Source organism: Eretmochelys imbricata, chromosome 23 (genome assembly GCF_965152235.1).
Source record: "Eretmochelys imbricata isolate rEreImb1 chromosome 23, rEreImb1.hap1, whole genome shotgun sequence".
Classification (NCBI taxonomy): domain Eukaryota; kingdom Metazoa; phylum Chordata; order Testudines; family Cheloniidae; genus Eretmochelys; species Eretmochelys imbricata.
In genome coordinates, this window is record NC_135594.1 from 2,240,231 (window position 1) to 2,265,629 (window position 25,399).

Here is a 25,399-nt window from a genome sequence, read left to right on the forward strand (position 1 = left end):
AATTGCTTAGAAGAACCCTAGGCATACCTTTTTCTCCTTTCCCACAGGATCTAATCAAAATTAAAACGCCTTCCCCCCAAAGCCTGAGTCCACTGGTTCCCCGCATAGTACAGTATTGTACGACCACTACATTAGAGCCAACAAGCATTGTTAATGGTGCTAACCCTATGAAGGCACTGGCCATTGTGAGTCCCCTGATATGAGAGCTAGGTCAATATCACGCTCTTTTAAAATTACGGGGGTGAAACTGATCTATTATAAAGTCAAGTTCTCAAGTCTTATTATGGCTAAGAAGAGCCTTTCGACTAACACACCACTTTAAGTCTACCACAGCCCTTATTATAACCATTTGCTACTAAAATATAAAGAATAAAAGAATAATAAAGCCTCTGGCCGGAACACAAATGTACCAGGACAGCAGCGTGCAACTGTGCAAGGACAGAAGAAGAAAAAGCATCGCAAGACAGCAGCAGCTTCCAGCATTAGTGAGAACCTGCAGGCAAGCAAGCAAGAGCAGCAGGAATTCAGAGAGTAGACAAAACGGGCAAGTGCCACAGATTGACAACAAGGGCCAGAAGGGGGTATGTTTTGAAGGGGAAAGAAAGATTCAATAGGCCTGCTGATGCAGCAATGCCTGGACATGTCCCAGTCTCCGATTATAAAGGCAATTCCCTCAGTCACAGACCTTGGTGTGAAAACATCTGTAACTCACCCAACCCAGAATGCTGATGTTTTATATATTGGCTGGAAACTTCCAAATTGAACTAAATTCCAATCTGAACTCCCATCTTCTCCAGGCTGCTCACATAATGATCACGGGTGATAAACTACTCAGGTCCATTTGATCACTTTGGCTACCAAGTTCCTGGATTCTGCCTGAAGTCTGCTAACCACACCTTGGAACCCTGACCCATGCACATCGTTCTTCTCCCTTTATTGCTTTCTTCTCAGAATAAAAACAAGTTATATTTTCCTTTGTTTCTGGGCTGTTCTAAAAACAGGGATGCAGCTGCTTTTATTTTAAAACAAGGTGCAGCTGGATTTTGTTTCATCTTCTCCTAGCTATATTGATCCACCATAGAAAAGTGAACCAGAGAGCTGAATTTGGATGCTATAAATATTAGAATCATGGAGATATGAGATGGAAAAGACTTATTACAACATCATCCAAGCCACCTCTTTGCCAACATGTGATGGTATCATGCACCACAATTCTTTTGCTATAGAAATGGGATTATGAATATTTATGTGTACTTATATACACATTTTATAAAATGTGTGTGTGTATATATATATATAAAATATAAAAACCCACACACATAATGAACTTAAACTTTTGATTACATTTGAGACTGGTCAAAAACATTTTAAAAAGCATACATTTTATTAACAATTTTCCTTTTTAATTTTTTTTTTTTTTTTGGCAAACCTCATTGCCACCAAGAAAGAATGCTTGCTTGTTTCCACGTTTCTATATAGCACAAAGGCCAGTCAAAAATATCTCTCTGGGAAACTCACACAAAGAGTTTTATAACACATGGATTCAGGGGCAAACTCACTGTCTATGCAGTTACTTCAAACTTACACCAATGTAACTGAAATCATAATCCTGCCCTCAGACTCCTCATGAAAAGTCACCCTAGTTAGAAGGAAGATAAACGTGCCAGAAGCAGAATTCTTTTCCCATCACATTTTTTGCATTACACCACAAGAGGGCGACTTCTGTTACTACTATAGAGGTTACCCCACTACCACCCACATCCAGGTTTGTTTTGAAATTTGAAAAATGCTAGTGTACACCTAAGAGATATGCTAATATTTTGTCCTTGTGTATTGGTCCCTCCCCTCCTGCAGAGAGAGAGAAGCAAAAAGCAAAAGGGAACTCTAAGAGGAAGGACCAAACAGATTAGACAGACGCTAAGGACAGAAGCAAGAAAGGAAGATAGGCCAAAGCAGGCTGTGTGGAATCACAACAGGTAAGGGCTACCTGGCAAGCCAGTGCCTGTTGGGAATGGCTGGCTGAGAACTGAGGTATAAGATTCGGTCCTTTGGACTCCACCGTTGCCAGATTCTGATTCTGGGTCAGCTCTCGGCTGGCAGGCGGCTGCAGAGCTGTGCCCGCACTGCTGCTCACTATCACTGATGCTGGGACACTGCTTGTGGTGCTGAGAGCTGTTGTGGCTATGCTGTAGATGGGCAGAGGCATTGGAAGGTGTGGTGGTACTGTGGACTGATTCAGATTGTTCTCCTGCTGCATTTTCAGGGATGCCGGATAAAACTGCTGCTGCTGCTGCTGGCTCCGATCCTTCTGAAATTTCCAACAAATTTAGCATTGACCAGATTTCTGGTTCTTTCTCCTTCTTTTTTTCTGTTGCTGTTCACCATCCAACCCCCATATTCATTCAGGCCTTTGCTACTAATGGTACTCTACTAACAGTACCTCAACCAGTTGTCAAAAGCAAATCGTTTCTGCTCTTGCTCTTCATCATGCCCACCCCCAGATATCGTACAATACTTTTCAGGACTCTTCACAGGCACTAGGCAGATCCAAATTACTGTTCGGAAATGAGACTACCTCCTCTGAAGATGGGAAGAGTCTATATTTAAAATTCTGCAAAATTCTGCAAATTTTATTTGTCCCACCTCTGTACAGCCAGTGGCCTGTGCTCCCCAGTGCCATGCTGGAGCCTCCATATTTATTAGACAAATAAAATTTGCAGAATTTTGCAGAATTTTAAAATATTGTGCACAGAATGCCCTCAGGAGTAAACTGTATCAAAGCAACAGTTTATGCCCTACCGAGAGACGTAATGTGAAATGCAGAGAACATTTCTACTGGATGGTAGCTTTACACAATAATAGAATTTGATGTGATATCAAACTGCAAATAAAAACAAAAAACCTCAAAGCCAAGACTTTGGGAGCCATGCCTGAGTTTCCCATTCTTACTGCCATTCCCCACCCTTGTGCTGAGATAGTGCAGCACATGCAAGATTCATAGAAAGTCATTTATGGTTTAGACATGTGAGGGTTTTTTTCCTCACAGTACTACCCAGCAAGAAGAGAGTAGGCTAGGGTTCATTTTTGTCTCTGAAGATCATAGCTTTTGTGAATTTTTTAGGATCTCAGTGACACTTCTCTCCTCAAGTTACTTTAACGTCTGTACATTTCTTTTCTTGTATATAGTAATAAACAGTGAATATGGTAGTAAATGTTAGTGTAAAAGGGTTACTGTCAAGATCAAAGCCTTATATTTAAAATGAAATGTCCTCACCTGTGTTACTAACAACATCCAAAAAAATTTAAAAATTAAATAACTTCAAGCTTCCCTTTACTGTTCACCATCACTGATGCTGTTTGTTTACTTTTTGCACTTGGGCCAATGAAATGAGACTGATTAGTTTCACTATCAGTTTCTACTTCCCGAGGCAGAGCTCTAAACTAGGCTCTGCAGCCTTGGGAAAGTTATTTAACCTCTTTATCTCACATTCACCATCTGTAAAATGGGGCTAATATTACTGTCTCAACTACCTCATAGGAGTGTTGTAACAGCTAATTACTTAAATGTTTCTACAGTGCTTTGAAAAGGTGGAGCATTATATAAGAGGTAATTTAAATATTATTAGTCATGTTCTGTAAACCCCAAAGTGAAACTGATTATGATTGCTAACTCTCTGCCCTTCTACTTGCTTTACATACATCACCTAATGAATCCCCACCTCTATGAGACAGGTATGTACGATTAGTATCATAATCACTTTTAAGATGCTGCTGTGTTCCAACTGCAGGAGACTGTCTTTTAATTTAAACAACTTTAACTGAATTAAAAAAGATAAAAACCTTTCTATTTATAATAGGTTATGTAACACCCCTCCGCCCAAAAATCCCCCCCTCCCACTTTTTTTAAACTACCACTACATCTGGGGCCCAACTTAGCTGACAGTGACCACTTTAAATGGATTATGCAGTTACTGTATCATATTGGTGAAGCAAGTATATTTAGAGGAATATAAAAACAAAGAAAAATCACAGATGACCCTAGTTTTGTATCTTGTAACTTGCCAGAGGATCTTAGTGACATTGAGACAAATGTAACCCTAGTATGGGGGAGGCACAGCTCAAATGATGTCAGTAGTATTTTGTCCATTTGTGTCAGAGGTAAATCTGGCCCATTGTCTTTTGGAGAAAGGCATGTGTGAGGATGTTATGGTAAACTGATAACACTACTTTTACGTACTATTTAAGAGGAATTTAAAAAAAACTGTAAACCCCTATCTTCTCTCTAATGCAATTCAGTGACTTCAACAGGCTTTAGATCAAGCCTTCATCTTTTTTTGAATTAAAGAATAAAAAAGACGATGGTTTAAACTGATACCAAAAGAAGGGAAAAGCCTGATCTAATCTGATATTATATAAACAGATGAGATGAGTCCTAGCTGCTTTGTGTCTGCACTCCTTAACCGTGTACATAGTGACTGCCTCAACACTTGTGATAGTGGGAGATGCTGAACTGGCAAGCCTGGACACTGAACTCTTATCCACAAACAGAAGAACACTGGCAGTGGCAGGGCAAGTCTCCCCTCACTAATTCGCCTCAGCAGAGAACTGGAGATAAAATCTAGGGGAGCCACGGGAACTCAGTCAACACGGCATGTTTATTGATCAGCTTCTCTTCTGTGACTGCCAGCCATGATGGGAGCTTTTGTGATCTGGATGCACGTACCACTAACCCACCTACTCATTCCACAGAAGTGATCGAATAGACAGCAGATGACAATAAGTGCCAGATACTATAAACCTAGGCTAGATTCGAAGTAGGTAAAAGGCTACATACTCATTACCAAACCCCTGAGACCACCCAGTTCTTCTAGCAGTCTTAAATTAAAACACACATACTAAGTGAGTAGTCTTATGATGGGATAACCACCTTTGAAACGTCATTTAAAAAAATAATTCTTGCTATAATACAGCATTTGTAGAGTGCCCAGTCTATGAGGAAAGGTTGGATTATGCAGCCTGAATCCTATAACTCTCCTTTGCCTTCCTCACAATAGGTAAAATAAGTGAGCCAACTAGCAACACTACTAATGTGATCATTAAAATATTTCACTTACCTGTTGCAGAAACATCTGCATGGAATCTTGGTTTATGACAGTTCCAGCAGCTGTCTGGCCCAAGATGATCTTCTCTGGACTGGACGCCAAGTTAGGGCTGGGCTGTGAAGTCACAGGTAGCTGTGCTGGCTGCTGAGGAGGCTGCTGCTGCACATTCAGTTGAAGCTGAGGTGGAGCTGGAGGCTGGGATGCAGTCTGGACGGTCAGTATAGAGGACTGGTCACTGCTTGGCAGGAGGCTGGTGCCAGAAGCGGGCTGCGGCTGAATGAGGCCTGGACTCTGACTGCTGGTGGTGGCAGATGCCTGAATGCTCACAGCTTGGTTGAGGTTCTCAGTGGAATTTAACATAGCAACTTGATTTGGCAGAGTTACACCTTGGATAACGGTCTGCCCAGTCTGACTGATGGCACCACTGGCCAATGAGGCTGCAGCAGAGGGCTGACTCTGAGTGGTCAAGCTGCCAGCTAGAGAGACAGGCATCTGGAACAAAGTTGGCGGACCCACCTGACCAGGCTGCAGCTGAATAGGTGCAGAAAGAATGTGAGCCGTGCCATGCGCATTCTGTGATGTAAGCACCTGCCCCAGATTCAACTGGCTAGCTATGTTCTGATTGGTGAGGATTTGGGCAGGCAAAGCCTGATTGGTTATCAGCGGTCCACCAGGCCCTTGGCTAGTTATGATGTGGGCTTGGCCACTAGGGTGCGAAGTTGTTAGGATCTGTCCTCCCATGTTAGCCTGCAAGGCTGAGAGCTGCTGGGGTATCTGAACAGCAGAGGCACCTGCTAACTGCCCAGGAAGAAGGAACTGGTTCTGACCCTGTAACATGGCCTGAGGAACATGCTGCGCAGGGATGACAATACTGCTGCCTTGGTTTAGCAAGTGGACACTCATGGGTTTGCTGAGGGCTTGCTGCTGTGGTGGAGGTTGTTTGAACATGTTGGCAGACAGCCCTTGCGGGAAGCCAGACAGCACCACATTCTGTCCTGGTTTGCCCGCCATAAAAGTCAGGTTCTGTTGGGCCTTCTGTTGTTGCAGGGCAGCCTCGTTCTGGATGGTCAGGGTGGTATTATTGGGACCAAATGGCTTGGGGGTGATCTGGTACAGCTTTTGTTGCAGGACCCCTGCGGGTTTGGGCTGAATTGGCGTGGGTGTTCTGTGGATGATCACGTTTTGGGCCTGCACCAATGGGCTGCTTAAGTTCGATGTGACTGTGAGAGGCTGGGAGCCTTGGGTGGCAGATACGTTCCCAAACATGGAGTTTCCATTCAGCGTGGTAGTGGCCACTGAGGGCAGGTTCTTCTGGATGACAAGGCCAGCATTCTGTGGAGACACCCCCGTGGAAGCGAGGGTAACCTGCTGCTGCTCAGGTGCTGTCTGGGTGATGTAACTGCCAACAGGCATAGTGGCCACTTGGGAGGGCTGAACTTGTTTTGCAATGATTTGCTGAGCTGACTGGTTAATAGCCATCACCTGTTGCCCAACTACTTGAATTGGTCCAATTCCCAATGTCCCACTTGGGCTTCCATTAGGTAAGCCCTGAAGGTTGGAAATTGGCTGTATGGTAACATTCCCCAAGCCAACCTGCTGAAGAAAAGGCTGAACACTGATGGCCTTATTAACAACGTCTGCTCCTACTGACTGCTGCACCAGTGCTTGATGCGTCAGGACTGCAGGCTGCTGCAACCCAATTAGGTCAGCCCCACTGGAGAAAATCTGTGGCGTGCCATCAGAGGCAGTCTGAACCACTGGCTGAAGTGTAGGGAGCTGGAAAGACCCCAGGTCCAGTTCTGCCTCTGCCTCCAGAGTCTGTTCTGTAATGTTAGCCTCTTGCAGGCTCTGCTGGAGAATGTCACAGGGCTGGTCTGAGTTCTGAAGATTCGCCCCGCCACCAGATGGTGACCCCAGGATGTCATCTTCTAAAAAGTCTAGGTCAACGCTTGTTGTGTTCTGATTCTGTTCAGTGTTCAGATGGTTGCCAGAGGATTCTTGTACATGCAGCTAAAAGGTTTAAGATTGGGGTGGGGGGAAAAGCATTTAATTCAAACCCATAGAACAGAATTTTTAATCTTTCTGTGCTAAATGGTTGTGCACCCTTACTGGGACCTGTTAAAATGCTTTTGTGATCCACCCTAGAGTTGACTGCATCTCAGTGTTGGGCAAAGTGATCCCAATGTAAAGTTTGTGTCTCAATTTGCTAAGTACATTTGCAAACCATCTTGCCGTCCCCACAAGGTGCTAAATAAATGCATGATGTTATTAAAAGGAACCTGAGGCACAAAGATTAAGTGCCTTGCATAAAGTCACATTGTGGGTCAGTGGAACAGCTGGTAACAGATGCCACATGAGCAAACTCACAGTTCCTTTGTTTTAGCCACTAGACTTCTATAGAGATTAAACATAAGAAAGAGAGGTAATAGCAACAGAGTTTGGAAAATATAATGCCTTTGTATTAATCAATTAATTAAAAAGTAGAATAAAATTGTTATTGGAACTAGAACTGAGATCTCCATATTCCAAAACTAGAAAAATTGTTTCTTGCCACTGACATTCAAATGAGCTCAGACATATGCCTCAATACACTGACTGACCTTAGAGGGTGAGCTCCTCAGAGCAGAGACTGTCCTTGAGTGTTTGGAAAGTGCCTACCACACAGTGGGCACTATTGGCTTTATCATGTCAATGTTTTGTATGAGGCAATTTTGGTTCCATTTGGTTTTGGATCTACCTGAAATTAAAATCTAACATTTAAATCCAAACTCCTGGAAAAGCTTCTTTGCTTTCCAACAAGTACCATAAAGCATCAGAAGCTTTAATAAATGGCTTTTCCTAAATAAAAACAAGTTCAATGTATTAAGAAAAGGGTAAAAAAGTCACTAAGCTCTCTATTATATTGCAAGTACAAACAGCATACTTGGTGGAAAATAAAAAATACTGCCCATGATTCCAGTCAGATTTGTGCAAAATAATCAAGCGAGGATTTCCAGGGTCATATCCACCTATTTCAACTTTATCCTATCTATCTGTCTGTAAACAAAACTGAGCACTCCCAACTCCAATCCTACATTAGAGGAAAGAACTAAGAAGGTGCTACATGTTCCTTACAATTTCTTTGTAACATTCAGCCCCTTTTTCCCCACAGTCTTTAAAGGATAGTGGTCTCATCATGCTTCCTTTTTTTGCTCCTCTGTATTCTCTGTCCTTAAAGTTTTCCCAAGTTTATAGAGAAACAAAACACAGACAGAGAGAGATGTGTGCGTATGAACTCATTTCCCCCTCCCCCTCACATATGGGGCACACATTGAACCCATTTGTTCTTTCCTGCCCCAACTTTTCTTTAAGATTTTGGGGAATAATCCATGCATCCTGTGTAATTTACTCACCCTGGAAAACAGATTTATTAAAAACAAACTTGTGACAAAAGGCAGGTTTCTAAAATGAATTTACCAAGTAACAATTTAAAAAAAAACATTATAAATACATACCCCAGCACCCTCAAAGAAGGCACTGGCTGCATCTCCTGTGTTGTCCAGGAGATCATCACTGTCGATCTGCAATTAAAAATATTTTATTTACTTTATTTAAATAGAATTAAACTGAATTTAGTGCTGACACTGTGAATGGTGCTGACTGGCAGTCACTGGAGACAGGTGAATGCTCTCCCTAGCCACAGAGCTGGTACACCATTTGTAGCAGTTGGGCAAGCTTCCTTCACATGCATTGCCCCCTGCCAACATGCCTCAAACTTGATGTGGAGAGCCCCAAATCTAGAGGTGGGAAGGTAGTTCTTTCTCCTGGGCTCATTCAATACTTGGCTTCTCTGATGAAGGGGCAAACAAGTACCAACTGTAGCAGCAGATACTGTAAGGTAGACACTCACCTACTAGGAGACAGACAAACTTATTTTGCTCAGGTAAGCAAACAATAACTAGAAGATAGGGATTTATGATCGCTAGCAACACAGGTGACTAAGTTGGGCCCATTCTTGTAAACTGTTCTGTGCAGACGATTGTGCATGTATACTTCTAATGACTTCAGTGTGGCTCTGCATGGAGCAGTTTGCAGGATTGGGTCCTTAGAGACAAAAAATTCGAGAACCTATTACCAACCCCCTGAGCTGCCCAATCCCTTCTCCCTTAAAAAAAAAAAAAGAAAACAGAGAGAGACATTCAAGTTAGGGTTTCTTCCCCTTTAATTTAAACTTCACTGTCAAAAATGTTTGAATTTTAATATTTTGATTAACAAAACAAGTAAAAACCACTACTCACCTTTTCAGATCCATGTAAAAAATCATTCAAAGCCTGAGGATCACTGCAAAACAACATATGAAATTGTTTAAGGAGAGAACGTACAACCCAAATTTTAATCTGGAAAGAAATACATGTCCCTAATGAATATATTCACATAACTGGGCATCCACTTGCATTCTGACCGGTGGAAATCTCAGTTCACTGCTAGGGGATCGCTGTTATTTTTTTGACAGTCATTCCTGAGCTGCACTAGTGTGGGCAGCAGTCAGTTAATATTGCTTCTGCCAAGGCCAGTAACTCCTTACATGCCCTGTCCTGTCAGGAGCACAGAAAAGCCAGGAGATTCTATCATGAAAAATGTTGCATTTTGGTGAATGAAATGTGTCAATATGGACCTGAGAGCCATTTGGCTGCTCCATCACCTCAGGGACAGAATCAAATGTGGCTGCATTTTGAATAAAAACAATTAGGTCCCGTACCCTAGAACATTTTTACAAATTTAAATTTGATACAAGATTTCAACCGTCTAAAACTAAATGACCAACAACATACACAGCTTTATACTCTATTTTTATATCACATAAATATACTGATTACATAACTTTACTGATTGTAAATGGTGATTTTTCTTTTTAGCCTACTCTGTCACTAATATGCTCTTATTCCCCCTCCTCTGTTATTTCTGCAGGGCCCTACTTATCAAGTCACTGACAACAGTTCTATAATTGCAATAATCCCTTTTGGAAAATTAGCCGGTTAACAAGTAGTTTGTCAAAACATTAACTGTTCTGAGTTAACCTCAGGCTACTAGCTAACTAGTGCTGATGACAGCTTTCACCAGGCACTTCTCTCACCAAGCACTTTGCAACAGTGCTGTGAGACGGACTATAGCTGTACATTTTTAAGCGTGTGCAGTGCCTAGATGCTATAGTTATTGGCAAAACACTACAGAAATTAGATAGATTTATCCACATATGCATTAAATGGAACAAATGAAAAACAGAATGTGCAGAGTTAATCTACTGTTAATGTCTATTTCCCTATAAAAATCAGCTGTGCAAAATGTTCTTAATTAAACCTACACAAACAAACAAATAAAAAAAATAAGTGCAACAAAACATGAAACCACAAATGTTTCAAACAAGAAAATCAGAGCTGGTTCAGCCAAAAAACTTCCTGTCGCTTAGAAACCCTTTCAGGCAAACCTAAGACACAGTGATGGTTCATGATTTCAATACAGACTTTAATCTGAAACTTTGCCTTTGAGTTTTGTATTGATATTTTGGATTCATTTAAAAGTGAAATCCAGGGGATACAAGTAGATTAAAAACAAAGAAAAGGCCTGCAGGGGTCCCTACGAAAAGACGCTGTTTAGTTTCACAAAGGTTTCTGTAAAAATTTCACATAAAATTATTAATTATTATTATTTGTTTGTTTGTTTGCAGGAGAGTCTACAATGTGGGTAGTCTCTTTCAGCACAGCAAAGAAGGGATAGCCCCTGCCCCGAAGAGTTCACAATCTAAGACAGACAGGGGTCAGGGAAGGGGAGTAACAAGATTCACTATGGAAAGCATGGCAGAAGTGGGCAGTGCAGGGGCCTTTAAGAGGAGTTCAGGGAGGTTGAACCACGCAGACTGAACTGTATGGAAAAAAGCATGGAGGCAACTGTTTGAGAATGAGTGCAAAAATGAATTCCATGGAAATGCTCTTAACTCCAAACATAGAATCTCAAGTATTTAACCCCCACCCGATACCCTAGAATAGTACAGAAGATGATAAGTTAGCGAATTAGCATGGGGTCTGCTTCAGGAGGTGGTACTACTTACCAAATTACATCTAACAAGCATCGGCCATCTTCATCATCCATGTCAACTGAAAAGAAGGGAGAGAGACTGCATTAAAATTAGAAAAATACAGCTGTGCCATGCAGCACAAACTGTACTTATTAACTGCTGCCTTCCCATCCCCATCCTCCCCCCAAAACCAAACAAAAACAACCCCCCATCCACCCCTTAAGCCCCAAAACAACATTTTGCAATTCAAAAGGTCTTTCTTTCACAGACAGACCCAATATATATACCTCATTTTATCCTGCTTATGGCAGATGAGTAATCTGTTAGTTAGATCATTGCTTAGGTGCTCAAAGGTCTTTGGGCTTCAGCACCTTAGAGCATAAATGCACGTGTTAGCACATTCCATTCTTATTATTTATGTTGCTGTGTAATTTGGTGCTGGTTAAAAGAGCCAGACTGCCAGCCCCTGAAGTTTGAAGTCCCCTATTTCTCCAAAGAGAGAAAGTGACAAGTCAAATTGCAGGTCCACGCACTGGCCTCACCAACATACCCCAAGCCTCTACAATACTTATGGGGAATGTACGTATCAGCCTCCATTCAATCTTTAGCTTCCCGGCTGAGACTAGGGAGGAGCACACTGCTAGTCCAATTTATGGTTGCAGTTTTTCTGATGTGAATACTTGTCCACTGGATACTGAAGAGCCATCAATAACTTTCAGTCACTACTGATATAGGCTGGATTTGAAGTGGTGACCTACAAGTGAAAGGTTCCAGCTCCATTTCCAGTCCATCAGGCAGCCTCTCTCTCTCTCTCACTCACACACACTTACTTAAAATTAATGCTTATGAAAATCAGTCCCTTGCTATCAGCTGGCAGCATGAATTCAGGTGTTTGTTTGCAAATTTATCCCTCACAATAACAACCCCTCACCTCATCTGGGCCTCTTCAGAACAGATGGGGGCCAAATAAATTCAACTGATTCACTATTAAGTGAAACCCATGATAAGACGTTAACCATATTAGAACTCAGCTCTTCAGGTTGAATATAACATCTTGCAGACATTTGCTACAGAAGTAACTAGAATTACTTTGTTGTGTTTAAGAGGTTAGTTCTACACTACAGGGATAAAACATCCTTCCTCCTAGTTTTTGCACCCCGTGTTCTGGACATTTGTTTTGCATATTAAATCACAAGTCTCTTTTGCCTCAGACCTGACTGGGTTGAGCGTGCAGGGGGAAGAATCATCCCAGCTGACTTCGCAGTCATGGTTTGATCTTCTGCAAGAAGTTCTCAAAAGGGATTCACGTGACTTACAGCCAATATATGCTATCACATTTTAACTAGCTCTAGACACCAGGGGGCCACCTCTCAAAAAACACTAGGTGCAGGATGCATCTGAACATTCCCAGGGTCGGTGAAAGGGGGGAGAAGAGAGGCAGGTGTACAGGATGGGGTGCACACAGCTCTCCATACAGAAACAAATGAGCTGTCTTGTCTTAAAGGGGCTTGAAGCTGGTTTGTCAGCTGCAGCTAGACAACGGCTAGAAAACCATTAACACTCCAGTGGTGACACTCTGCTACAGTACAGTACACATAACACTGAAGACTATATTATTGACCCCTTCAGATGTACATGCTACTTCTATTAATGTTAATGAGTAGTCCTCAGCACACATTAGTTCCATATAAAATCACATTGCCAGAAGTCAGTTTCCTGCTGTGAACACACGTTAATTCAAGGGGGTTTGAGTTTTGCCTTTTTTTTTTTTTTTAAATACATGAAGGACATTAAATAAAGGCTACATTGTGGCTCCCTTGGCAATAAGATGCCATATAAGAGAAAGCTGCAGGAGGGACAGTCTGTGCCACAGCCCTTGAAGGCAAAGACTGAATCACTGGTGACTGATACTCTTGGTGATCAGTCTTCGTTGGTGTGGAGGACCCTGAGGTTTGTGCTTGGGAGGTACCAGAGGCACTGAAACCACCACCTACTGACCCAGTGACAATGGAGTCCTAGACTTGTGGCTTTCTTATCACGCCACTGCACCATAAGATGTATTCAGTTCTCTTGGGCTGAGCTAGTGCTCAATTTAGGCAGGGCTGGATCAGACCTCTCTGAAGTGGATTTGAAGGAAGATTTAGCCTCATGCTTATGAAAATGCTCCCTGCTCTCCTGACAAGACCCTGCTGAGACATCTGCGGGAGGCAGACTCCTTTGCTCCTAATTTGGAATTCATGGCAGGAAGTGCACTCGTTGCTGAGTCAGGCTGACATACTGAGGGATGGGGGGTGTCCCCAGCCTGGATCCGATTGTGGCCTCATGGCCTTTTTCATAAGGTGCTTCCTAAGGCAAGTTCCCGTCCTTCCCAGGTACAGCTGGGAATGAACAGCAGATATTGCATCTTGCCACGATGTGGACTTCCCCATGGCAGTATAAGCAGAGTTGGTGGTCATCAGTGACTGAGAAGGATCGTGGGCAGAAAGCACAGATTTTGAACCCTGGAGTTTTGGACATAGTCGAATACCCAAACAGGGAATGGGGCAGGGGGTTCTCCCTAGGTCAGGGAGACTAAATAACTAAAAAAAACTCACTAAAAATATCAGCTAAAAATTTTAAAACTCTAGAATATAAAAATGATTTAGATATCTAAATATATTTTCACAGATAAAGAAGAAAGCCGAAGCTTCGGCTGGAAGTTCTGACCGAGACCATGCGGTGGGTAGAAGGAACAGGAGATGCAGTCAGTATGCCCTTGCCCTTTATCAACTTGGTTGGAGGAATGCGGTCAGCCAGGGCACATTGTGGACCAACACACACTGCTTTCAAAACCCTCTGGCTCCAGGCATGGGGAGTGCATGCGTACCCACAATGGAATACACATAGGACCAGCACTTGAAGAAGAAACATACCTTTCTTCATTCTGAAAGAAAGTGTTAAAGTCCTATACCGAAGGCAGAATCTTTTCCATTTCAAAAGGACACAAATAGGATAATTTTCCAACTAATTTTTAAAATTCTCCCCTCTTCACTGTTTATTAGAATCCAGTAGAAGTTTGAAGAAGAAATATTTCCTGAGAGGCATACTCTGATAAGGACTCATATTAAGGACTGCTAAAGGAGTAAGGACCTACTCGCGATTTCAATGGAACTATTCATAGAATGAGCTGCTACTCAACATGAATAAGGGTATCAAATTGGGGCCATTAACAAATAATTTTCCCTTTCAAAACATGCTGTTTTGTTTTTATTAGGTTTGCTCATGAACAATGGACTGCTGGGGTTGATTAATTTTAAGGAAAGAAGAAAGCACTAAAGCACTGATTTAGAACGGCCTTTGCATGGAGATATTCAGACAACAGCACACAGTGACTGTTACTTCTTTGGACATGACTAAGTCACCGATCATCATTTTTGCCCATTCATCTCAGAGTGGAGAGCACACTTTGTTGGTTTAACAAATAGCATTTGGGAACGTGGCCTTGACTCCATCATGCAAGCCTTCATCTCCTTTCACCTTACTGGAATGGTATGGAAAAAGCAATTGCAAAGTCGCAGTTCTCCAGACTCCAGCACGTATAGATTAACACTGCTGCCTTCTCAAACACACAACATGCAAAGACATTTTCTCCCATTCATTTCAAGACACCGTTCAAAATTGCCTTTGATTTAAAAAACTCTTTGTTAGTCTGGAGCAAATTATCAGACAGACCATGTCTTTCAACATTCGTCCAACCAACTAGCACTAGACTCCTCTGTTTTCTTCACCAAATCTCTGCCATTCTGGGTGGAAGAACCTTCTTCTCCTTGGCAACCTTCCTGTAGCTCTTTACCTATTAAATTCACCACCTCATTTAAAATTTCATCAGAAAGCATAACTCTTCTCTACTGCTGTTACATCATAGTTTCCTCCTCCTCCTCCCGCCCATGCCATTATTTAATTCTAATTGTATTTTTAGTTCTCTAAAGCATTCTGATGATCCTGCTTGTGGGAAAGACAGTATATACAACAAAATTGTATCGTATTATACTGCGAGAGGTCTCAAAACACTGACTGATTTGGTGTACAAATAAAACCATCATGATTATACCTTATACCGGGAGGGAGGGATGGAAAGAAGGAGGGGAAAAGGAGGAAAATCTTTTAAAAAGTTTATATAACCATGGATTATTATCCAATTAAAAAGTCTAACAATTTCATTCTGCTCTGTCATTCTAGTGCAAAGCAGTTTTATGAGCATTTAAGGGTTTTATGAATGAAAATGTTGTTTCTTTTCTCACCTTGCACCCACAAATAATCTTAAGTATAACAAATAAGGACTTCACTAAAGCTTTGTCTGTTTTAAATGCAAATTCACTGTAAAACACAGGCTTAAGTGAAGCGGCCACTGCTGTTCACTGAGAATATGTTAATATTTTGGAGGAATCAGAGACTCCATAATTACCACTATGATAGGGTAGATTAAACCTACTATATGAGCTAACTGACCTGTAACCCTTTTCCTGACTATACGCCTATATTTGAGCTGGAAGGTGTGATTCCCAGTTTGCACACATGTATCCATGCTAACCTGAGCAAAGCTAGGGCAGGTACAACCACGTGAAGTGGGAATCATACCTCCCAACTCAAGCGTAGACGTTCTCATAGATCTTCCAGTAGTTCCAACTCCAATTCACAAGGCAGGACTCCTAAAATCATGAGACTACTTAAAATTTTTTTAAATCTCGTAATACAGTTTGAGTTATTTTGATTTACCTTCTGTTTTTCAGACCTTTAGAGGTCATGTTTATAAGCTTTTCTCCATAACCAGGAAGTCCATATGTTTACTTTAAAAAAGCTGAGATTCTCATGTATTCACTTGACTCCAGGAGCTAGGGCTTTATGAAACACATCAAATATCACAAGGCTTGTGATAAAATCATATGAGAGTTGACGACAGCCATTGTTTTCATTAGTCACTATGCTGAATTTATGTCATCCCTATTTTTTTTCCCACAAGAGGAGTAGACAGTGGCATAACCACCAGATTATGAGGTCACTGTAGTAGGAGCAGGAGAAGCTGTAGTGAAAAGAGATGATTGAGGGAACAAAATGCCATTGGAATGAATAATTCGGCCAAAGGGATACAGAAAAATAAAGGCAAAATTATTTTGTTTTGGTGTCAGTGCTTCTTCCCCACACTCACCACTCTTTAGGTTATTATTTAACTAGTGCCACAAACATGGCTAGTTTGTAGCACTATTTATAGTTTGAGCAGATGTTTTCAGAGAACTACCCACAATGTGCAGCGGCAGTCAAAAAAAAAAACCTAGGAACCACTAGGAAAGATAGTAAATATCATAATGCCACTATATAAATCCGCGGTATGTCCACACCTTGAATGCTGCATGCAGCTCTGGTCACCCCATCTCAAAAAAAGATATATTAGAAATGAAAAAAGGTACAGAAAAGGGCAAAGAAACATAAGGGCAGGGAACAGCTTCCATATAAAAAGACATTAATAAGACCTAGACTGTTCAGCTTGGAAAAGAGACGACTAAGGGGAGATATGATAAAGGGCTATAAAATCGTGAATGGTGTGGAGAAAAATTGTTATTTTCCCCTTCACATAACACAAGAACCAGGGGTCACTCAATGAAATGAATAAGCATAAGGTTTAATACAAAAAAGAGGAAGTATTTCTTCATCCAATGCACAGTCAGCCTGTGGAACTCATTGCCTGGGGATGTTGTGAAGGCAAAAACTATAACAGGGTTCAAAAAATAATTAGATATATTCATGGACAATAGGTCCATCAATGGCTATTAGTCAAGATGGTCAGGGATGCAATCCGATGCTCTGGGTGTCCCTAAGCCTCTGATTGCCAGATGCTGGGACTGGATGACAGGAGATGGATAACTCGATAACTGCCCTATTCTGTTCACTCCCTTTGAAGCATCTGGCATTGCTCACTGTCTGAAGATAGAATACCGGGCTAGATGGACCATTGGTCTGACCCTGTATGACCATTCTTATGTTCATGAATGGTACTTTACAGATTAACGTGAGGACCCCAACCCACAATGAGAATCTCACAGGCACTCCCTTTTGCTTGCATGGAACCCCATGGAAGTCAACGGGGCTCTGCATGGATGGATGCATGCACAATTTTCCTTGCTGTATTGGGGCCTACCCATCAGCTTGGAGGAGAGTTTACAATCTCAGTTAAAGGTGACCTGCAGAAGAATTTAAAAAAAAAAACCAAAACAACAAGCCTGGATAATGCAGAAAGAAGGCTTGAAAAGTTTTGCTTTACGGTTTGCGTTTTACATGAAAAATCTAGGTCCTGGTACAATCTACAGTGACTAGAGACTTAGTGAAATTATGACACCAAAAGATGTTAAGAGAATGTAGAAGTTGAGCAGCTGAGAAGGGAAGCAATGCTATTTAAGCCACTTTGTTTATTTTTGTTAACATGTATTTACCTTCATTGACTGATTAAAGATTTTGGAGAAATAAAGAGACACTGTCAACAACAATGCTTTAAGTTAATGCGACTGAGCTCACGAACTTCTCCGAGACACCCTCTATTCTCAGGAAATCCTCCTACAAAAACACTGGAAAACTAGACTTTACATTTCTGATATTTCTAAGGTCAAAAACACAGAGAAACAAAAAGCAAACTTAAAAAAAAAAAGTCGTTTTAGGTCTCCTTAAAGATAAAAGCAACACATGTAGGTGAACAATTCCAGATGGAGTTAAGGGATTGGAAGATGAATGTGACAACAGAAAGACTGTGTGCTAGTTTAGGCAATACATGTAGCTTGAGCGCGTAAATTTAACAGATTACAGTGACTGTCTTATTTATAATTGAGTAGAGGTTTCTGTAGGACATTTACATATCTTGTCTCTACAACATTTCAAAGGTCCTAGTGGCATTTATCTTTCCGAATGCATAGGGAAGGAGCATTATAACTCTTATTAGTGTTGCACTGTTGTTGCTGATGGCCATCATATTGCTAAGAATCATAGATTGTGAGGCCAGAAGATACCATTAGGATCATGTACTCCTACCTCGCTTCATGATGCAGGCTGTAGGTTTTACCCCCAATGATTCTTCCATCTAGCCCATCAACTTGTTGAAGCACACCATCGCTTCTAAGAAAAACATCCAATCTTGATGTAAAGACTCCGAATGATGGAGAATTTACTACAACCCTGGGTAATTTGGGATGTTATGGGGAACACTATGGACAGAAAAACATTCCCACCCTCCTTTGTTGACACACATGAATTTGTGATGGGCATATAACAGAAAGGTTTGGCATTTCCTGGCCATAAATGTCACCTTGTAATGCTAAAAATATAAAGTAGAGCTGCAGAGGGAAGGGGTAAACTAATAGGAAATGCAATATAAAGACCAAATTCTCTTACATGTTGCTCTCAGTTCAATTTTTAGGACTGCAGAACAATTCCCATTGTCACTTTTCTATGAAATCTGAATGTACTAATGCATAATATTAACAGCAGTTTTTAATTATTTTTGAAGATTCATACACAAAGATGTTCCCTATATAAAACAAAAAGACTTAGTTGAAGGAGACAATCAACAAAGACCCACAGTCATAGAGGCCAAGAATCAGCAATACAAACTAACCTTCCTCTTAATTTCTACAGTAACGAACTTTATGTCTGAAGAGTTAAATAAAACAACAGGATCCAATACAAAACTGTGCTCCTTTATCCCCACAGCTAACAATAAAGACAGTCATTTATCTATACAGGAAAAGCGGCCAACAAAGTGTACAGTACCCACAAGCACTACCTTCTTAATTTAAAAAGTGACTATTTATAGCACTGGTGGGGAGATCCAGAAAGCATATGGAAGCACTGATAAGCACCTAAACATTCTGATGTTTATCCAAAGCCTCTCGGTTTTACAGTTCTTGTGGAAACTGGCTTTTCAGTGATTTCCAATACTTCATGCTTATTTTCGGGCTGGAAATGTTGAAAGAACTGCTCCTCTCATGGTATTCTGAAACTTTCATTTGCCTGAACCTAGAAGGGCAGGGACATCATGAAAACGAAAAAAAAAAAAAAAAAAAAAAGAGGGGGGAGTATAAAAATTATCCAACCTTTTTGTCCTGGATCAAAAAAGGCTCAGTTCAAGTTTGCAGTGAAATTTAAAAAGGTTGACTTACTTGTTCTTACAGCCTTATTTACAGACACTTGCTGTAATTTACGCAACAGGCTTATTTTAAACCCTATCCCACAGATCTTTACAGTAGCCAGTAAAAGGAAAATGTGTCCTTGCTTACCTGAAAATGTCCTTTCTTCAAGTAATAAGGTCCACAGATCTGTTACAATTGGTACTTCACATCCTTGCAGGTTGGGTGCAAAACCAGACCTGTCAGTCTCTGGCAGCAGGCAAATACCCTACATCCAGATGAGACAGCTTTCACAGCCAAGATAATTCAAATCTACTTTCTTACATTACAGATTGTGTTAAATATACTTTGAGGAAAAAGCATAACAATTTCTTCTACTCCAGAGATGGTAATTTTCATCTAATGACAACAAATCCAAATCCTTGAATGTCCATTTCCATCTCTATTATGAATGATTGTTTGTCTCTGGGGTGGGTCAGGTTTGTGGGACTTCTTACTTGAAGAAAGGAAATTTTAAAGTAAGCTCAGATAAACTATCCTAATCTTCTTCATACTAAGGACCATAGATCCATTACAATGGGATTTTCATAGCAGTGTGCCTTCAGGGTGGGAAACAGGATCATCCTTTAAAAGTGGACATCCAAAATGTGATAGCGTGCGCGTGTATATATATTTTATCTCCTCCACCATATCCTGGGCACTGAGGTGTGGAGAAGACTTCTGCCAAAAGAAAGGAAATGGCACTGGCTAAGATCGGATGACTAATATGCAGAACTCAGTGAAAGTATGTGCTGATGGCCATATGACCATCTAGCAGATCTCAAAATAGGAGACATGTCTACTCTGACCTAAGACTTTCCATGTTCTTAAGGACTTGACTTACATGCTTAACCAAAGGAGGAATATTTCTTGAAATTTACCTAGGGAATGAATTCTATGACAGTTGTGAGGCCCGCCTGTCTGAATTAAAAGTACAATACTGAGTCTCTTGAGAGAAAGCCACCAATGGAAAGCCTGCTCTAATGGATAGAAAGTATAATGACATCTCCTGAAGAGGTTCATTCTAGGCAAGGCTGTAAGGAGCAGATTGAGGTTCCAAGGTTGTGCTCTATGACCTTGCAGAGTTGGAATAAGGTTGATGCCCTAAGGAAGCGGTAAACGTTGGGATTTGTACAAACTTGTTTTTCTTGAATATGCTGAGATTATACTATAGATATTACCTTTTTGTTAGGCCACTCATTCATCCACAATAAAACCTTCCAGGAGAAACTCAAGGCTATGTTTCATTGGTATAACATGGTAATTAAACTGTGAACTTTGCACCAGCCCGTAGAATAGATTCTGTCTGTTGACTTCTCTTTTGGAGTCCATGATAGCAATAATCATTTCATCCAAGCATTTATTTTCAATCTGTCTGGTCCCAGATGGAGGATCGGTTTTGAAATTCCAAATCTCCTTTGAGGGACAGCAACACCTAAAAACCCAATGCTAGGTTTATCAGGCCCAGGAGCCAAAGCCTTTTCAGCCAGAAAGGCATACATGGCATCACTGTTGCTCTCTCATTCCTATCTTTTGTATTATCTTGGGGAGCACTGGAAAAGGTGGGAAGACACAGTGGAGACCTTGCCCAGCTTTGCGAGAGGTCATTCCACCCCCTGATCCTGACACTCAGACAGACTGAAGGGCACTTTATTTATTGTTTCCAGATGCAAAGAAGTCAATCACCAACTCACTAAGTTGACATGATGAGCAACATACTACTGGGTGTCAGAGCCACTCTGCTAATCCACCTTCTACCAGGTAAGCCTTGGAGTTCTTCTCCCCCTTGGGCAATGTATGGAGATAGGAAATTTTGCTCCACCCAGGACAGAATAATTTCTCTCTGGGGTAGAACTGATTGTGTTCTTCCCAGTTATTATGAAAACTATCAGACACGTTGACTCTTGCCACCAGGAAGTCATCTGGTCTGTTATCCATGGAGGGCAGTGTTCTCAGAGCTCAATAAACCACTGTGTCCCAGCTGGTGGATGCTGGGCTCTCTCTTTCTGGTTCCCATTCCCTGAACTGAACCAGAAGGATCCCTTCAAAATACCTGATTCTCTGCATTCACTAGTGGGAGTGGAGAATATACAACTGGAGCTAGTTTTCTGTCCATGACTAAGATAGAGTGAGATGAGGATATACCCAGAATTACTGGCAAGGTATCATATGACATCTGGACCACTGAAGCTCTTCACAAAACATACAAATTGTCTGAGAATGGTGAAATGGGAGTGTTTTGAAGATAAGCCTCCTTTAGGAATTTATTTGGATGTTACAGACAAGGCCCTGCTCTGCTTGTTCCCAATTCTCAGAGATTAGAAATAGGATGGACAAGAGGCTGTAGTGCTCCAGTCAAAGTATATAGTGGATTATTTCATTTGTGTCATGGCCTTTTCCATGGGTTGCTGAGACTGGGAATGGGACAAAGCTTTTCCTGAAATTCTTGCACAGCTCCCAATTTTGACAACATCCAGTGACCTTAATTGATTAAAGCACTTTTGCTCCCAAATTGAAAGAGCCTGGCACCAATCAGGGCTCTACTATAGACAGGGTTGGTTAGAAGACCCTTAGATAGCCCTGAGGCAACAGAGAACAGCTAATGACCATGCACTTTTCTAGCTACCACTTGCACAGAGGCATTTTCTCCTGTTGTAATTCAGACTCCTTCAACTTGCCATATGACCTGTATTCCTTCCTATAGTTTCTGGCATGAGTCAGGATTGTAAATCAACTTTTCTTACACTCTGAACAGCCTCAGCTTTTCATAAAGTTTCCCATTGTATTGCCAAGATAGCCATGGGATAAATGGATCCGAATCCCTTTCTTTCTTTCTAGGGAGAAGCCCTGAGACTCTATGATTTTTAGGCTGAGAGGAACCATACTCGCAATACTGTCCACCTACATTAGCACTCCTTGTGAAAGCATGCGCGGGCACGCAGGGTTTCAGATGATAGTTCATATTTGTTTGTTTATTTGTTTTGGCCTGATGGACCAGGAGACATTTTATATCCAAAGGAAAGGGCTGTGATTGTCTGCCTGGGCTTGGCTACCTGTGAAGGGCTTGTATAGTGAACAGGCCTCTCTTACAAGTAAAATCTCCCCTAGTTAGAAACATCAAGTTCTTGACCACTGGGGAAAATAGTCACATTTATTTTCTGTAGTGATAGCAGGTTAAATTTTGATGGGTACACACTGAGGAACCTTATATAATAGGGGCCAGGGTGGGAAACTGGGGTACAAGGAAATAAATGGCATGCCAAGAGGTCCTTTACTGCCTGCCAGTTCTTCCACTTCTGGACTACTGTCTCTCTTTTCACTGCATAGCCATCTGCTGAAGGGAGGAGGCAGAGGTGAGGAATGGCGACCTGCAACAGAAACTGGGAGCAAAAGAGACAGCCCGATAGTTAGGGCTTGGCGACCCACAGCAGCAGCTGTGAATTATAATGCAATACTTTCCCCATCTTTTAGGGGTGGCAGGAAACCATTAGCCTACTATTGCATTACCCCACTATCACACCTGCCCAGGAAGAATGAGGAGAGATATATAGCTATAGATTGTCTGGAGTAGCTGCAGACTTTCTAAGCATAGTTTCACAATATTCAGTATACTTTTGCATGAAAGAGTCTATCCTGTGTGTTTTAGTTTCTTTTTGTTTGTTTTAAAACATATTTTACTATTTCATTAACTAAGGCTATATCTACATTACAGACTACGTCAGCATAACTGAGATCCCTTAGGGGTGTGAATAAACCACCCCCCTGAGCGACATAAGTTACACCAACATAAGCACTCATGTGCACAGTGCTATGTCAGTGGGAAAGCTTTTCCTGCTGACGTAACTTTTGCTGTTCATGGAAGTGGTTTTATTATGCCAATGGGAGAGCTCTCTCCCATTGATATAGAGCATCTTCACCAGATGTGTTGCATCTGTACAGCTGTGCCCCTGCAGCGCTGTATGAGTAGACTTGCCCTAACTCTTATGGGCTGCTAGTCTTCCTCGGGTAAGGAGGAAGAATTCCCTAGGAGGTGGTAGGCGGGGCAGGAGGGGAAATGTAATTATAGAGGAATGACCACATATCTAAGGCCTAGTCTTTCCAGCATTAACCTGCCACACTGTACTCTGTGTTGGTGAGGAGAAACAATGTTCATTTAATTATGCATTTAGTTCCCCTTGAGAGTTTGCCTCCTTCAGAGAAGCGAGTAAAATTGTGCTCAGAAATACCTGAAAATATTTCAAGTGACTAGCACTTGTCCTCTTTGAGTCTCCGCTCCCCTCCGTGGGCCCCTTCTGGGTCTTTCAGCAAGGTGCCGGACTAGGGCTCAAGGATGGGTTCCCCAGAAGCTCTATCCCTTTCTGTTACACAGGATTCAGATAGGCATGTGTTTCCCCTGGAGATCTGAGCCTGAGATACAAATTGGGATCCCCTGGGGTGGGGGGGAAGCCTGTTATTGAAGCAGCAATAGGGGGAGGGGGCTGCACCTGAAGGACCCTTATGGCACTCTCTGGTGTTGGCAGAACTTGTGCTATGTCCAGTGCCCTCCACCAATGACTCAATCAAAGGGGAAGCAGAGAAAGGGAGAGAAAGGAGGCTGAGTTCCAGTCAGAGGTGTGGCTGCTGGTGAGGGATATATACATGCTGCTATTCTGGCTTCACTCCCCTTATGGAAATGGAGGCGAGGGACCTGCTTGCCCCACAGCTAGGTCTTTCCAACCCTGCCTGGCTCATTTCCTGCCTGGAAAAGCCATGGCAACCCTTCCCAGACTAGGTTGTGAGGGAAATTGCTCTTTGCCCACAGAGCTGGGTGTCGGGGGGGGGGGGGGGAAGAGGAGGGGAAGGTGTGTGTGTGTTCGCTCCAAAATCAAACTTAGCAATGGGAATCAGATGGACACGTTACTGAACTGAATTTTTTGTCTAAAAATATGAACTAAAGTTTAGAATTTTCCTCAGCAAAACTCTGCAGCACGGAGAGGAGCTGCAGGCCTCTGTAGGTAAAGAAAAATCTGGAGACAAGTCAAAGCGGCTAGGGATTCCCCAGCTACTACTGACTGACAGGTCTGGTTCTGTCCCAACCTGCAAGGAGACTGTATCCATTGTAACAGATTTGTAGACTTTAGCACAAGAAAGAAACCTCAATGTAGAACTTCAGTCAAATGTTACGTGGAAATCTAACAATATGATATTCACCCCAATTCTTTTGCGTAACATGGCCGCAGGAATATTCTTCCAGGAATATAAATAAGAACTAGCTAAGCAAGACTTCTTAATTATGAATCTACATTGGCACTGATCAAATTAATTTTTTTTAAAGGTGTGCTCAATAACACCCTTCTCAAGATCATTTCCAAATTTTCCTTCAACAACTGACTAGTCTATAACTTATCATTACTTGTTTTTAATCATGGAGTTATGTCTGTCACTCACAAATCTGACACGTTATCTGGGAACAGCAAGTGTTATGACTGAAACCCTTGGGAAGTGATGAATATTTTCTGGACCAATTATTTTACCTGCCTGAAGAAAAAAAAATGTTCAGGTCTTCCGTTTATCATTTGCATAATCACACATTACGACATATGGCTAACAACTCTCAAAATTGTACCATGTAATTTGATCTCAAAGATAAAAACAAAGTAACTGTTTAACAAATCTACCATTTACTTATCCGCCGTCTTCAATTTCCCATTGCATTTATTTTAGTAGGTAGGTTTTCTTCCTGCTTTAGTTTCTCTCATCTATGAGTGCATCTGAAAAACCCTATATTGTGAGATAAAATGTTAGCTTTAGTTCAACATTCAGTATTTCTTTTTGCTCTGCTAATCATGCTTTTGACTTACTTTTGCTTATTTGACTAGTCAAACCCTCCTCACCAGATTTTATTTAACAAGAAAACAAAACCTTCTAATCGGATTCTTTATACCCACCTTGGTTGCTCTGGTTTCTTTTTAGACTTAACTATGATATATTCCAACTGCAATTTTTCCAACTTTGGGAAGGGTTAAATTTGGTTCTTGGAAGCTGAGGGACTAAGAGCATTGCTCAAGGCCAGGCATACT

The 25,399-nt window shown here is 41.6% G+C and overlaps 1 protein-coding gene across 2 annotated transcripts in view; it reads right to left on the bottom strand.

The window, feature by feature from the left end:
• Positions 1-25,101, bottom strand: part of BICRA (BRD4 interacting chromatin remodeling complex associated protein) — a 47,256-nt gene extending 22,155 nt beyond the window's left edge. For both annotated transcript variants that reach the window (XM_077840081.1, XM_077840080.1), the window contains exons 1-6: positions 24,998-25,101; positions 11,188-11,233; positions 9,380-9,422; positions 8,597-8,662; positions 5,115-7,112; positions 1,988-2,308 (exon numbers count right to left, since the gene is read on the bottom strand). In XM_077840081.1, coding sequence (XP_077696207.1) covers positions 1,988-2,308; positions 5,115-7,112; positions 8,597-8,662; positions 9,380-9,422; positions 11,188-11,228 — 2,469 coding nt within the window. In that variant the 5' untranslated portion in view covers positions 11,229-11,233; positions 24,998-25,101. The remainder of the gene's footprint in view (positions 1-1,987; positions 2,309-5,114; positions 7,113-8,596; positions 8,663-9,379; positions 9,423-11,187; positions 11,234-24,997) is intronic.
• Positions 25,102-25,399: the final 298 nt, after the last annotated feature.